This window comes from Brassica rapa, chromosome A09 (genome assembly GCF_000309985.2).
Source record: "Brassica rapa cultivar Chiifu-401-42 chromosome A09, CAAS_Brap_v3.01, whole genome shotgun sequence".
Lineage (NCBI taxonomy): Eukaryota > Viridiplantae > Streptophyta > Magnoliopsida > Brassicales > Brassicaceae > Brassica > Brassica rapa.
The window spans coordinates 5,383,428-5,399,542 of NC_024803.2; the positions used below are offsets into that span (position 1 = coordinate 5,383,428).

Sequence of the window (16,115 nt, forward strand, 5' to 3'; positions counted from 1 at the left end):
AACATATGGGCTGCAGCATCCGAGACCGAAGACCGTTACACGGTGAGCCACATGGTGACGCCCTGGCAGCGTCCATGCTCACTTCGGTCTCTAGTCTGGACCACCTCGGTGGGGCCAGGATACTCGGTTAGCAAAAAAAAAAAATGTATTTGGGATTTGGCTACATATATCGTGGACAGGTGCATAATAACTTTAGGCCATCGTCTTTGAAACTTTCTAGTGGAATTTCTTCTCGACAAAATTTGAGAAAGAGAGAAAAGAAAGAGTTCCTCTACTGATAAGCTATTGCAAAGTTATAAAATATAATGTTTTTGTTTGCTTTAAATACAAACTAGGATAAGACTTGCGTCCATGCGCAAAATAAGTTTATTTTTATATATTATCGATAATTTTTTATATATATTTGATCATTTTATTTATACATATACAATGTTTTTTGTTGTTATTATATAATTTCTTTCCAATAGACCGAATCAATTTTTATTAAAAATTGTAGAACTAAACTATAATTAATATATCATGGAATGATATGATTGGACATTAAACAAATTATGACATAAAAAAACTTATTTTTTCCACAGAAAATATTCTTGAAAAAATGAACAGTACTTTTTCTACAGTTGAATTATTTTGACATTTATCTTCCATACGGTTTTGAAAGGTTTCAGATCAACCATCGAATTGATACATGTCATTTTAATGCTTTTAGTCGTATGCTTAAGGAAAACTTATATTTTTTTGTAATTTAAAATCGTTTTAAAAATTCAAAATATAACATATAAGAAAAAAATCTAACATATAAGAAAAGTATAACATATAAGGTTTCCTCATTTTTGTAATTTAAAGTCGTTTTAAATTTTTTAAAATATATCATATAAGGTTTCTTTATTTTTTTAATTTAAAGTCATTTAAAAAACTCAAAATATAACATATAAGAAAAAATCTATTTTTTATTATATGGTTAATGTGATTTTTAATTTTTTTAATAATATAAAATTAAACAAAAATGAAGAAGGATGCAAAAATTGTATCAAATCTTTATTATTCATAGTCATTAATTATCATATATACGTTAATTATGTTAGGTAATTCTGCAGCTTTTATTTAAGGAAATAATACACGCTAATTATTGGATTTAGACCAACATTTTTTTAATTGATTATTAAGCTAACACGTAAACTAAATTGATATCCTAATTAAGTGACACATAAGCATAATATGTTTTAAGTTAGTACAAACTTAAGGTTGTAACTTTTTAAATGATCATCAATTAATATATAGGAGATATAATGTTTTATATCTATTGTAGTATTATTTAGTAATTAATTTTATCAAAATAAATATAAATAATATTTTTGAAAAAACTGGTAGAGTTTCCCGAAGTTATTTTTATTTATTTATCAAACGTTGGAATCTGTCATCATGATAAGTTAATTATTCTCTTTAGTTGATTTGGTCCCTAAAATATGGTTCCAAAGTAACAGAAAAATGATGGAGTTGGGAAATGTCACATCTAGAAGATATAAATTTTGGGTTTTCTGGTATTTTGCTCTAATAAAAAGGAACTAGTTAGTGAATGATAATGAGACAACCACCTTTTTCCTTAACAAAATGCTTATTGCATCTAGAAGGTCAACTAGATGTGACATAAGCGAATAGATCTGATTAGAAGATCGTTATCGAGTTAAGTAATAGATTATGAAAAAGGGATCTTAACGTCGTTATTACCCTATCAGCTTGATTATTTCCGGACGGCTAAAACAATTACCCTATCATCTGTGGACACAGTACGAATCTTTTGGAAGGGTGTAAATAGCTGTGTTTCTAAAATAATAAAGCAAACTACATTAAATGATTAAAGACTCAGCTGAAATTTTGTGCAACATCTTGAATTTTGATCAACTTTGAACAATCTATTTTGAAGTCTACACTATCTGGGACCATGATTGGCAAGGCTCAAATCATAGCTTATACGTTTCACACTTTGCATCCATTAAATCCAAAGTGTCATCCCAGTAAAATGTATAAACTTGTGGATACAGAAAAAAAGTTTGTACGTGACAACAGAAAAAAAAAAACTTAAATATTAGTTCAAAAGACACTGGCAAATCATGACATATCAAATTATATATATATTTTTTTGTAAACTTCATTCAATCAAATTATATATTTAAAAATAAAAATATACTACATACTTTTTTGGTAAAAATATGCTACATATTTTATAATACAATGTTATTTTACTGCAAACAACACGAATTATTCAATATTACAATGGAACATTAGTTGAGAAATACGATTACAAAAGTCTAAAACTCTAGTATAATGACAAACACGGATTATTATTATATTACAATGGAATAAAAGTTTAGAAAACACCCATCCAATGGGAATAAAAACTTTGGAAAATGACAGAGTTTCAAACACAAAAGAGTTTAAAAAACCCTACGCACCACGTGCCAAGTCCCTGTCACGTCCCAAAAACCGTTGACACTCCTCCGTGACCCTGCAAAGCGACTCGTGCGCCGAACCACCACCCTCGCTGCTCAAAGACATCTCCGCATTGTCTCTCAGCTTCTTCACTTTCCTTCTCATCTCCTCACCTTCCTCTTCCGCCATAACCTTCCTCACAATCGCCTCAATCTCTGACCTAGTATTTGCCTCCTCCGCTCGGACCGCGATTCCTAGTTCGTCGCTGAGCAACGCCGCGTTCATATTCTGCTCAGCAAAAAGCGGCCACGCGATCATCGGCACGCCGTTAACCACGCCTTCTAGCGTCGAGTTCCAACCGCAATGAGTCAAAAACCCGCCAACGGCCCTGTGGGCCAAAACTTCAGCTTGCGGGGCCCATGATGGGACCACCAGACCTCTATCGCTGGTACGTGTCACGAACCCTTCCGGTAGATATTCCGGCGTGCTGTCTTTTGTTCCGCCGCCGTTGGCCGATAAATACGCGCTGCAAGAAGAGCCGTCAATCGGTGGTCGAACCACCCAAACAAACCGTTGCTGGCTTTGCTCGAGTCCCCATGCCAGTTCGGTTAACAGTTTAGCTGTTAGAGAACCGCCACTCCCGAAGGAAATATAGAGAACCGACTCATCTGGTTGTTGGTTCAACCAATCCAAAACCGGATGAACGGTTTTAGATGATTCTACCGGTCTGCACAACGGACCGATCGGGTAAACGGGTACACGAGCGAACCGACCCAAAAGTTTCGGGTCTTGAAGGGATTTTAATGATTTAGGCTCCATCTCATCCCACGTGTTAACCAAAATGCCATCTGTTTTTGGGTAAGCTAGACAGTGACGCACAAAATCGCGGTACAACGGTTCGTCCGGAACCAGGTATGCATCTAGCGTATCTTCGAATCGAACCGGTTCACAGCCCGGTATCTCAAGCGGTTTTCTTTGCACCGTGTGCTCCTCTTTGACATATTTTTCCAAAGTTGGATAATATATAGTAACCCCAAGAAAACGTGCGTTGGAAGTGATGAACGCATACGTCAACATTTTGAACTCCGATGCGAGACGTAAAGCATCTGTGCCGAACAAGTCGACGATCAGAGCCGTTGGCTTTTGTGTCATAGCAGCGATCTTGGACCGGAGGGCTGGAACGGTTTCACGCATAATGACTCCTATCTTGGTCACCACGTGGTCTGCAGGGTGCACTAATTCAGAAATGTCCGGCGAAGGAAGATTGACAACGTCCAGGCCTGTGGAGTTTAAGAACTTGGACTGAGCTGAGGTTCCATCGGTTTCCAGGACGAAGACGGTGACACGGAAGCCGTGGTTAGTTGAGAGACGTTTAGCGAGCTCAATCACCGGGATGATGTGGCCCATTCCGGGACTTGAAAGCAAGGCGGCGTGTGGTTTTGTGATTTGCATTGATACTTCTTTTTTAATTGTTTGGTTTGTATGTCTTTGTTTTGTTGTTGAAGATGGGTTTTCATTGCACTGGGGTTGTGGTTCATTTATAGCCAATTTTATCACTGCTTGTGAAGTTGTAAATTATAACATTGAAAATTTGTGTGCCCAGTCTTAATTAGAAATCATTATTAATCTATAATAACTTATGATTAGTTTGAATTAGTTAACCACTTATTATTATAGTGTGAGCAGGGCCGGCTCAGTTGGGGGGACAAGCGGTGCGACCGTCCCGGGTCCAAGCCCGTGTCCCCCCGTATAATAATTAAGGGCCCAATTTTCTTATAAATCTATATTTTTATATATAAAATTTTTATAAATATAATAAATCAAAATAAAAAGGGTCCAAAATTATTTGATATGTATATAGTTTTTATTTTCATTACAAATATATACAAAATATTACATATTAAATTTTAAATATTTTAAACGTTATATGTATATAAAATTTAGAGGGTAAATTTTTTTTTTTTGCCCTAGGGCTCCTAAGAATGTTGAGCCGGCTCTGAGTGTGAGGTGTATATTTTTGTTTTATTACGCTAGGTGCACATGGTCTTACTCTCACCAATACATTAGAATGAAGATTAGTAAACTATACTATTAAATATGCTGAGATGCAGTAAAGATGCTTGAGCAAACGTTTAGACACTAGTTAAAATAGGATTGTGTGCGTAGAATCAACTATCTAAAATGTTTGAAGAAGTTGATATTTCTTTTTAGTATTTCTTGTATCGGAAACATTACAAAATACGCATGCATGGGAAAACGTATACAATGAAACTTGCTTTATTGGAGAAAATGAACTTAACCGAAAGGTTTCATAACGATTAATGTTTTTTTATATTGGTTTACTGTTTTTCTTTGTAAAAGTATTTTATATTTTTACTGTTGCATTGTTGACAAAAAAAAAGGTTTACTGTTGCATTTGGTGTTGTAAATATTGAGGAGCAAAAATAAATATAAAACGTGACTAATATACTTATATAAGAGAAAATCTATAAAATTGTAAAGTAATTCGTACTATTTCATAAATTTACTTTCAAATGCAAATAAACTTTTTAATGCAAAAGGTTTGGTTAAGATGTGCCAGATTCTACCGAATATACAAATGGAACCTAACTATACCAAAGTATATTATCTATATATGATTTATCGAAACTCGACTAATATGCTGCATACTGATTACATATTGAATTAAAAAATATAATAAAATCGTTTTGTCGGTGTAATTAAACTTTGTTTTTAACATATTGAACAGAGTGCAGTGCACGATGGTCTAGTTGACCATATTGAGATCTGGAGTAAAGAGCAGTCGGAGTCTTTATTTTTACCTTTAGTATTCTATCACCATTCCGTTCATCGACACAATTTGAATTAAAATATAAACAGATAACCTAATTTAATTTATAAATCTTGTATGTTTATCAGGAACATATGAATCTATGCAACTCGATTCTTTTTTGTCTATAGAAAGCGTACGTACCATTAACCGGATTTTAATCATGGAGACAATACAATAACAGCACCAATTGGGTCATGAAATATGAAAACGTACGGTATCACAGAAAGTAAACACAGTATGTAAAATCAAATCGAATTTCAATCATAAAAAGCAAAATTCATATTAAATAATATTGTATACACATAAAATAGTTATAAAGATATAATACTTATTTTTTTGGATAAACAATGAAATTAAATCTTATACTTTATATAAGAACATACAAGAATGAATTAAACAAAAAAGATAAACAAATGCAGCAAGAGTTTGTACAACTTAAAGCAATATATTTATTTAAAAGTAAACTCAAATACGAATTCACCTTAAAAACAAACCAATTGGAATATACTACTCACTAAAATATACTATATATATGTATGACGATATGCACCAAAAAAAACTGAGATATTATTGTATTTTTATGCACAGAATAAGAAAATATCATATACTATATCATTGGTTCCTCCCACGATCTAGCTACCACCACAATATTGTCCTACATAGCACAACTGATATATTTTTTTGTTTGGTAAAAACAACTGATATTTAAGAAATCTATATAAAAAGACCAATTAATCAGCACATGATCGGATTGGTAGATCACATGCCTAAAACTATATTTTATTTTAGATACATTAGTGATTAATATTTTATATGCATACAGCATACTACTGGTCAAGAAAGAAGAAACATGTATATATGTTCTATCAAAAACGGAGAAGAAAATAAAACTTTAGGACTGAAGAAGTATATGATTTTCATGGTGAAATTACCTTTTTTTATTTGTTCACTCATGGTGAAAGTACCTAAATACGCCGGAAGCAGCTCCAGGAGCCATGCATTATTATTGTTTCTACTATCTTAAATTAGAGGCCTATGTTTTTTATGTGTGATTTTTAATTTGGACCATCCTTTAAAATTTTTTTTATCCAATTACACATAATTTAATTACAATATCTTTTAATATCTTAATCTTTGATTTGAAATACAAATAAACAAGTTTCTTTTTAAATTTCTAACAAAACCTTTAAAAAATCTTTTTGCAATTTATTTTCGTAATTAATTATTTTAATTTTAATCTAATCTATGAAATTAGAGTCTTATGATTTTTTTATGTGTGATTTTTTATTTGGACCATCCCTTAGAAAATTTATCAAATTACACAGAATTTAATTACAATATCTTTTAATATCTTACTCTTTTATTTGAAATACAAACAAACAACTTTCCTTTTAAAATTCTAACAAAATCTTTAAAAAATCATTTTGCAATTTATTTTCTTAATTAGTTAGTTTAAATTTTAATTATCATTAAAATATAGTTTTTTAATGCTGGTTAATTATGCTATTACAACTATGAAAAATATTACAGACGATTCTGCAACCGACAATTCTACCTATCGTATGAGGATTCACGCTTGACTGTATCACCTGAGCCTCCATATGAGATCCATGCTTAACGGCACTCTTTGCGCCATGCTGCAGATCTCTTGCAAGCTTTATTCTCCTTTAATTCGCATAATTCTGCATTCTCCGGGAATTGAAATCCAGACCTCTTGATGTAGAAGCATTAATGAATTCTTGGTCAAACCACTGGACCAATGGGGCTTCCACATTAAAATATAGTTAGAAATTAAAATTAGTTCAGTTCTGATTTATAAATGTAAATTAAAATCATATAAAATATTTTAATTATATTTTACTGATAATTGAAATTTAAGTTAATTCATTTTTGGAAATAAAAATTTTAAAAAAAAATTTTAGATTTTTTTTAAAAAAAATATTCATTTATATTTGAAATAAAATATAAAATATGAAAATATATCTATTCCATTAAATTAGATTCTTATTTTGGATTTCATATGTTATATTTTAGTTTTGAACTATCAAACACGGGTTCATCTAAAACATTTAAATTTCATTATATATAATATTTATAAAAGAACTCAAACTGCTTAAAACTGAATGGAAAATTAAGATTAAGATTAGTAGTTTAAGATGACTCAGTTAGAACTGATATGGGCGTTTGACTGACATTTCATATACAAAGATTTATATTCGGCTTTCAGATTCAAATAACGACTTACATCCTTCAAGAAGATAAAAAAAAACAAACTTAAACAATCTATAAAACAAAATAAGTGTTTAACTATAAAAAAATGAAACTTAACCATGCATGGCACATACTCTATTCTAGTTAGACCTTATAACACGGTACGACGACCATAGCAACCTAACCAACTTATATGATTTTTTGTTTAGATATAATTTTATGTTGAATTTAAAATTTTCAGTTTTGAATTTAATTTCAAAACCATAAAGGTTTTTTAAATATAATTCTATATTCATTATATTTCTGACTTGCCATTTCAACTGAGAATCGTCAATATTTGTTTAAGTTGTACGTTGAGAAACAAACATGTATATAACAAAAAAAAGGAAACCAGCGACTTTTAACTTAAAAGAAATCAATCAAATTAATTTTCATCCATAAAAATATATCATTCGATCGTTTTTAAATATTCAAGATAACTCCAAAAAAATGTCAAGATGATCTGGTGGCGGGTGACCTGTGGATGCCACAAAACATGTTCATTCAAATTTCAAAGTACACTGCGGTTAGAGAAAATCACCAATTAATCGTAATTTATATTTGGACCACTGTTGTTGAAATATTCCGCTTATTATATAGTTCTATGACAAACTTCTTGTTTCTTTTTCTCCTACTATATCTTCGTCACTGCGTAATATATTCCCCGTGACATCACAAAAACGAATAGTATTTAACTTACAAAATACTAATTTAAGACATTTAAACAATATCAAATGTTCTCGAAACTGAATGACTCCAAGGAAGATGGTTAAGAAAGTAGCTACTAAGAAATGAGATCATCAAATATATCACTGATTAAAAATTGGGTAGGGGGCTAAAATTTTACCGCTTACTATATACAGTGTTTGATTTGTGTAACCAAAATTATTGTCTTTCTTCTTATGCCGTAACTACATAATACTATTTCTTGTGATCTCTAACGAAACAAAATATACATAAGTTGCAAAATGGTAAAGTCAAGGCTTGCATTGAGGACAAGCGGATACCCGTCTTACGTAAATAACACCCAAGTTATATTAATGATCTGTCATTTAGAATGGTCCGACTTCGGATTCTATAATACATGGTCCTCTTAGTCTCTCTGTTAAAATATTCATGTCATCTTTTGTCGTGAGTTGAATAATTGAACTTAGTATTTAGAATCTTTGGTGAGACCGTCGTTAGCAAACATTACGCAAGTTAAATAAATTGCAACAAGGCGGTCCAATTGATCTAATATATGTCACAAATGTTACGCGGTCCAATCAATCTGATCACTTGCCACAATGATAGCTTACTCTCTTCTCTTCCCGTAATTATTATGCGTATTGTGTAGATTGAAGTTTGACCAAAACAAATGGTGGATAGAAGTTTGGATCATGTTAGTTTCAAAAAATTAATAAGTTTGGATCATGTTCTAAACCTATTGCCAAGAAATAGTGTGTATTGCTTATATCGAGTGAAACATAATAATGTAAGACTTTAAGTTAGGCTTAGTTGATAGATGAGAGACAGCAGAAGGTGGTCCGGACACACTATTTTTTAAAAACCTATCACAGAAAATTACTATGAAATTTTGCATTGTTTTACTTATATAACTTTTTTTAGTCTGGAAACAATATGAACACCAGTTCGCCCTAGACAAACTTCCCATGCACAATACGTGAAGCACCGCCGCCAACCCAGCTCCTCGACACTCCCAGAAATCTGTCTCCTTCTCCTCTGCTCACCGGTTCTTCTACCTTGGCGACTCGCCCTCTCCATCTTCCAGATTTGCTCATCATGACTCACGGGCTGAAGGAAGAGGTGACTGCTCCAGTGTACCCTGGTCGAGTTTCATCCCGAGCTGCTCTTTCTAGTTCTTATCTCGCCTCTTTAGCCAACGTGCTCCGTTTATCATCATCACACCAAGGCGTCACGTTACAACTTCCAGAGAGGCCCGAATCAGCGAGATTAACTCAATGAATCAACGCATACACTCCACGTCTGAAGGTTCACAACTATTCCTCCACCCAACAGATTTGCGCGTCATGACTCTATTACACTATGCCGTCTCAAGCATCGACGATTATTCACAAAGCCGGATTTGTGGTCTTCATGATCTCCTTGCCACTAGAACTATTGTGCAAGAGTGTGGACTCACCAGATTTACTAACTACATCACCGCTGCGCCTCCATCACAGTGCGCCATCTCAAGCATCTGATGGTTCTTCACAGAATCCACTACGTGACCTTCAAACCAGAGTTATTACATGGAGACCCAACCATCCCGAAGCTTTTTTACCTCTTATCCGATGTTTTCTCACACACATTCTGGTTAAATGAGTGTGATGACTGTATGCTTAGGTCTCCTTCGGTTACAAATTATTGGGCTCAACCCGGTAATGTTGAGTTCTGAGGTTTGAACCCAATTAAACCATCATCTCTATCATCAAACTTCATCGTAAATGCTTCTTTGGAGACAAAGCTAGAGTTTGAGATTCACCTAGTTTCTTCGGTAAGCTTGTTGGATTTAAAGTTGATTGTGCTTGTTTCAGTGTCATATAAAGTTAGATAGGACTTCGTACTCTCAATGTTGCCTACGGTTCTCTGGAGCTTCTCGCCTTATTGTTAGTCAACATACAAAATTCTTCTTATAGGTGTATCAACATTGCTTTTGACTATCAATTGTTCTTTCGAACAATCGCCATGGAAATAAAAGTAGAGTTTTCCTTTGGGTTTCTTCATTTTGCTGAGCATGACTTGCCCTTTGCTGATTCTATCTTTAGTTTTTTGTAATGTTTTCTGGCTTTATTCTACTGTCAAGCATTGTCTTTATAATCTTCTGCTTTAGCTGTAAATTTTCATGCTCTTGCGCCTTTTAATATAAGTTTAGTGTTACAAAAGAAAAGTTTTAATATGTTTTCTAAAAGAAAACAAAAGAGAATAATATTCTTAGAGCATAATCAACGGTAAACTCTAACAAGTGCTCTCATTAGTGTTTTCAAAGTAAAGTAATATAAAAATAATAAAAAGGAAGAAAGAGAAGAAGAACACCACTGAGAACACTTTCGATTGGAGATTGCTCTCTCCTTTCTTTCAAGGGTGGTTTGCCGTGGTTCTATTTGCAGTGTTGGCTGAAAGTAAGTTTTTGTGGATGAAACTCGCATTGGTTAGTTTGTTGTTGTTTCTTAATTCTCGTGGTTAGTATATATCTCCGGAAAGTATGTCTTTGTCGGCTTTGTCTCACGTATATCTCTCTCGGGCTGTGTCTCCCTTATCATGTTCGGGCTTTGTTGTAGTTTCCCATGGTACTTCAGTTCAAGTTTAATGCTATTCATAGATGACAAAAAAAAAAATCAATATTGTTATGCTATTAAAAATCTCTATTTTTCAACACCATAGAGAATACTTGATTATTGGCGATGATCTTAGCTCATGATAATAAGAGCATCTTCAACGCAAGGAGCTCCAGCACGGAATCATAGGTAATTTTTTTTGATTTTTTATTAACTTATATTGTGTGATAAAAAAATAAAAATAATTAAAAGGCGAACCAATCGCGGGCCGCCATGTGTCAGTGGAGCCCGCGAATAGTGCAAGAAACGAAGAAAGATCGGTCCTTATATACGATCCGTAAGATCCGTTTCTAAAAAAACAATGGAACTGACTGATTTTTAACTATTTTTTTGATAGGAACACAAAGCTAAGAGCCTGAGTTGAACCACAACACATCTCAAGGCTGTTCACGAGGTACTTCAGTATTTGAAGGGGACTATTGGCCAAGGTCTCTTAGAGCATGAACATCCCAATGTTCTTAGAGAGATTTTTGACAAAAATGTGGGCTCCACTGACGCGTGGATCTCACAAAAATTTTAAAAGCACTCCCCAAAATCACCAAATAAGGATCGGTAATTGGGGGTTTTGGCACTGTTTGCGGGCCTCACCGATACGTGGCAGCCCGCGATTGGTTTATTTTTTTTAGAAAGAAAAAACTTAAGGACCCCTTGCGATTATCATGGTTTAAGAGCATGTTTATTGGAGGTCTCTTAGATTAAGTCTTTTAGCGTAATATAAGATACGGTCTCTTAGCTTTTAACTAAAAAAACTAAGAGACGTCTCTAAAGTAAGAGATATAAGAGAGGACTTTTAGTTTTTTTAGTTAAAAACTAAGAAATCATATCTTATATTACGTTAAAAAATCCAACCTAAGACCATGTACATCAGTGAACCCCATGGGAGGGGTTCACAAAGTATTTTTTTATTATTATTTTTTTCTGTTTGAATTTTGTTTTTTTAAAAAAAAAAAAAAAAAATTAATCGGACCAATCGCGAGCCGCCACGTGCCGTGGGACCCACGCTACAGTATTGACCCGGGTTCACTGCAGTGAACTTGCAAGAGACAGGTTCACCACTTTTACTTATTTTAATATTTTCTTTTTTTTCGAAAACCGTGTGAACTCCCCCATTGAACTCTCAATGTGGATGCCCTAAGAGACCGCCAATAAACATGGTCTATTCAGCTGATACAGACTTTACCTTTACTGTGCTGATGGGCATCATGTCAGGATAGCCGATTCAAGAGTCTAGCCATAATGAAAGCCCGTCCCACTTAAGTACAGCTCATCCAGACCCAATTAGAATTCACATAGGCCCATTTAGTTTCACGACTTCTTAAACGATTATGATTTGGCCCAGTTTAATGTTTAAGAGTTATACGCAAACGGCACCGTTTTAGAAACACGATCGTCAACGCCTTTGTTTTAGGGTCTGACTGGTTCAAACGCAGCGGTTGCGGTTGCGGCTGCGGGCGTTTGCGGATGCGGGTGGTTGAGGTTTCTAGCGGTTTTAAGAGATTTGTACGACTGGTTCTGCGGTTAGAAATTGGTGCGTTTGCGGGATACTTATGACTGGTTAACTACCAAATACAGCAGCGGTTAAATAATAAATTAACAATATTTATATTTTATATAATTATAAAAATATCAAAAATCATAATATTATAATAAATATGTAAATTATATTTTCAAAGTTATAGTTTTAAATTTTTTAAATTATAGAAAATATTTTTATTTTAAAATTTTATAATATTAATTAAAATATAATAGATATATTTTAGTATTTTTATAATTCTATTTTAAAAATTTTATTTTTATTTTTATTTTTGTATTTATATGGTTTTTAAAAAAAAGAAAAAAAAATTATCCTCCCGCAACCGCCCGCAACCGCAAACGCTAGCTGGAACCAGCTTTTGATTTTAAGAGGTTCGGAGCGGTTTGAAGTGATTTGTAGCGGTTTGTATGATTGTTTCGAAACGCTGTCAACCGCTACCAATCGCAAAAGCTGCGTTTGCGGGTGGTAGCGGGAAAACCAATCAAGCTCTTAGTTGCTACGATCGTCGTTGGCTCAGCTTCTTCCTCTCTCTCTAGCGGTCACTCACTCTATACCCGTGAAAACCCCTAGGAGGCGCTATGATGAACCTCTCGAGATCCGTCGCGCTGATCTCCTTATTCCTTCTCCCGCTGCTTAGCTTCTCCTTCTCCGTCGACAATCCGACGGATCGGCGTGTTCTCGTTCTTCTCGACGATGTATCACTCAAATCCTCTCACTCCATCTTCTTCAGCACTCTCAAATCCCGTGGATTCGATCTGGATTTCAAATTAGCAGATGACTCGAAGCTCGCGCTTCAACGATACGGCCAGTACTTGTACGACGGGCTCATCGTCTTCGCCCCGTCCACAGAGCGTAAGATCTTCAACCTGATCGCTAGTTTTGTGTATGTATGGGAATGGATCTGGACATTTTGTTCTCTCATTTGCTTGTGTATAGGATTTGGAGGATCATTGGATTCGAAATCCATAGCTGACTTCGTTGATTCGGGTCGTGACTTGATCTTATCGGCGGATACTTCTGCTTCTGATCTGATTCGGGGGATTGCTTTAGAATGTGGTGTTGATTTCGATGAGGTTCGTCTTCCATATCTTCTTTATTGGAACAAGATGCGATATATGATTTTTTGATTTGTTAGCTGTTTTTGTCTTATTAGGATTCTTCGGCTATGGTTATTGATCATTCCAGCTTCTCCGTCTCTGACGGCGACCACACCTTGATTGCTGCCGATGATTTAGTTAAGTCAGATGCCATTTTAGGAAAAACCAAGATTGAGGTAACTTCCCTCCTTTCTAGGAGTTATGTATGTGAATAATACTCATAGTTGTCTTGTGTGGATAATATGAAAATCTTAATTATGTGTTTGGTTTGTGGATTATAGGCTCCCGTGCTCTTCAGAGGTGTTGCGCATTCATTGAACCCTACCAACAATCTGGTGAGTCGATGAACATGCGTCTTTCTTTGCATTGAGTTGATGTCGTTAAGTATAGTATTTAATGTGTCTTTATGTAAAGTACTATGCTTTGATGTGAGTATTGACTTTTTCCAGTTCATGCTTCATACTCTATTGCTAGGTTTTGAAAGTTCTTTCAGCTTCTCCATCTGCTTATTCTGCTAACCCGAGCTCGAAGTTGTCGAGTCCTCCCCAGCTCACTGGGTCTGCAATTTCGTTAGTGTCGGTCATGCAGGTTTGTCTCTCTCTCTCTCCTGTGACCAGATACTGTATGTGCACCTTTTTGGGTTATTCGATGTTCTTGTGAAGTCTGAACTATCATGTTCTTTGCTGTACTCAGCTCTACATTTGTGAAAGTTGTTTTCATTCTGTGCATTTAGCTTACAGATTTTGATGTTTATTTTGAAACTGCAGGCGAGGAACAATGCTAGGGTTGTGATCTCTGGCTCTTTGCAGTTGTTTAGCGATAGGTGAGTAGAATTTTAATGGTATATCCCCAGCTATTCATGCATATGGATGTTTCTAATTCAGAGGATCTGTTTGCATGCGGCAGGTTGTTCAGATCTGGTGTCCAGAAAGCTGGGAGTCCGAACAAGTAAGTAGACACACGCATATTTCTTCACGTGAAACGTTTGGTTCACGATCTTAGCTACAAAGATTGAGGAGTTTTGTTTTGTCAATGAGAGATGTCGCATTTCGTTTTGAAATAAAATTAACTGGTCGTATGTAAAACTTCCCCAGATATGAAAAATCTGGCAACGAACAGTTTGCGACTGAACTAAGCAAATGGGTCTTCCATGAAAGAGGCCACCTGAAGGTATATGCAGATACTTTTTCACTTGTTTTACTCTCTCCTCCAAACCTCTGTGGCTAGAGATTATTTGTTTGATTAGCACTGCTTAAACCTGCAAGGGTGCGTTCCTCACCTATCTTTTGTGTCCAGGCTGGTAGTCTGGTACACCACAGGGTTGGAGAAACAGATGAGCCAGCAATATATAGGATAAAGGATGACCTGGTATGGTTTCTACATCTTCTGACTTACCCAAAGCTTTCTGTCTTTGAATGATATACGCCTGGTAATATAGTGGAAATCTGCGGCAAGATTTTAATGTGGCATTTTTATGGCAGGAATTTTCGGTGGAGATACTAGAGTGGTCAGGGAAGAGCTGGGAACCGTATGTAGCTGATGATGTGCAGGTTCAGTTTTACATGATGAGCCCATATGTGTTGAAAACCTTGTCAACAGACAAGAAGGTGACTTAATTTCTTAGCTCCAAAACATATATTGTCTATTTTTTAGGATATAAGCTTCGTTCGTCTTTAGAAGTTAGAACTCAGCCTGCTTGGTGGTGCCTACTTTGCAGGGTATGTTTCATACATCTTTCAAGGTTCCTGATGTCTATGGTGTATTCCAGTTTAAGGTTGAATACGGAAAGCTAGGCTACACTACACTATCTCTTTCAAAGCAGGTGAGTAAACTATCTTCTTAGAGTTTTAGTAACTTTCTAGACAAAAGACTTGACTGTTAAAAATGGGGACATATGCAGATTCCTGTGAGGCCTTACAGACACAATGAGTATGAGAGATTTATTCCAACTGCGTATCCTTATTATGGAGCCTGCTTTACCACTGTAAGCCACCCCATACCTCCTTCTCTCTTTTTTTTTCCACACACACACAACTGATAAAGGAGCTAACACATAATCTTTTGGTTCATCAATGCAGATGGCTGGTTTCTTTGTCTTCAGCTTCGTCTACCTCTACCATAAGTAGAAAACTCTCTTGAATGGGTTCTCCAGTCACATAAAGTAAACTAGACCTTCATATTTAGACGAGAGAAAATACATTTGAATCTTGATACCATTAGTTTTTTTGCCAACAAGCTTTAAAACACTTGCAACCTTTTTCTTATTCCCCATATATTTTTCGTGGACGTTAGCTTCTTTGTCAAAATAGACAAGTATTGTGTGTCCGACAGTCCAAGGCGGGTCACTAGTCAGTAGTCACCGTTTAAAAACCATAATGGAACGTGTCTGGTTGCTGAGAAAAGTTTAGGGAAGTAATAATATCCTCCCGGGTATCGGGTATATATGTGAATTTCATTCTATGTAAGTAATGCCAAAATATCAGTAAAACCAACCATACTTTTTATAAGAAGTCAAAAGTAGTAGTTTTTTTTTTTTATCAATTCAAAAGTAGTAGCTACAATTGTAAATGTAGTACTTGAATGAATAAGAAAAACCAGAAGGGACGTATACAAATACGTAAAAATATCGGGTG

The 16,115-nt window shown here is 34.9% G+C and overlaps 2 protein-coding genes across 2 annotated transcripts; one reads left to right on the top strand and one right to left on the bottom strand.

Moving 5' to 3' along the window:
- Positions 1–2,220: 2,220 nt before the first annotated feature.
- Positions 2,221–12,241, bottom strand: LOC103837705 (UDP-glycosyltransferase 72E2-like). Its single transcript, XM_009114077.3, has one exon. The coding sequence runs from the start codon at positions 3,880–3,882 to the stop codon at positions 2,446–2,448; it is 1,437 nt and encodes a 478-aa protein (XP_009112325.3). The 5' UTR covers positions 3,883–12,241; the 3' UTR covers positions 2,221–2,445.
- A 722-nt stretch (positions 12,242–12,963) lies between these two features.
- On the top strand, positions 12,964–15,807 carry LOC103837704 (dolichyl-diphosphooligosaccharide--protein glycosyltransferase 48 kDa subunit). Its single transcript, XM_009114076.3, has 13 exons — positions 12,964–13,237; positions 13,322–13,458; positions 13,539–13,658; positions 13,764–13,817; positions 13,957–14,070; positions 14,250–14,305; positions 14,389–14,430; positions 14,577–14,652; positions 14,779–14,850; positions 14,964–15,089; positions 15,200–15,304; positions 15,383–15,466; positions 15,561–15,807. The coding sequence occupies exons 1-13, from the start codon at positions 12,964–12,966 to the stop codon at positions 15,606–15,608; spliced, it is 1,308 nt and encodes a 435-aa protein (XP_009112324.1). The 3' UTR covers positions 15,609–15,807.
- The last annotated feature ends 308 nt before the right edge of the window (positions 15,808–16,115 follow it).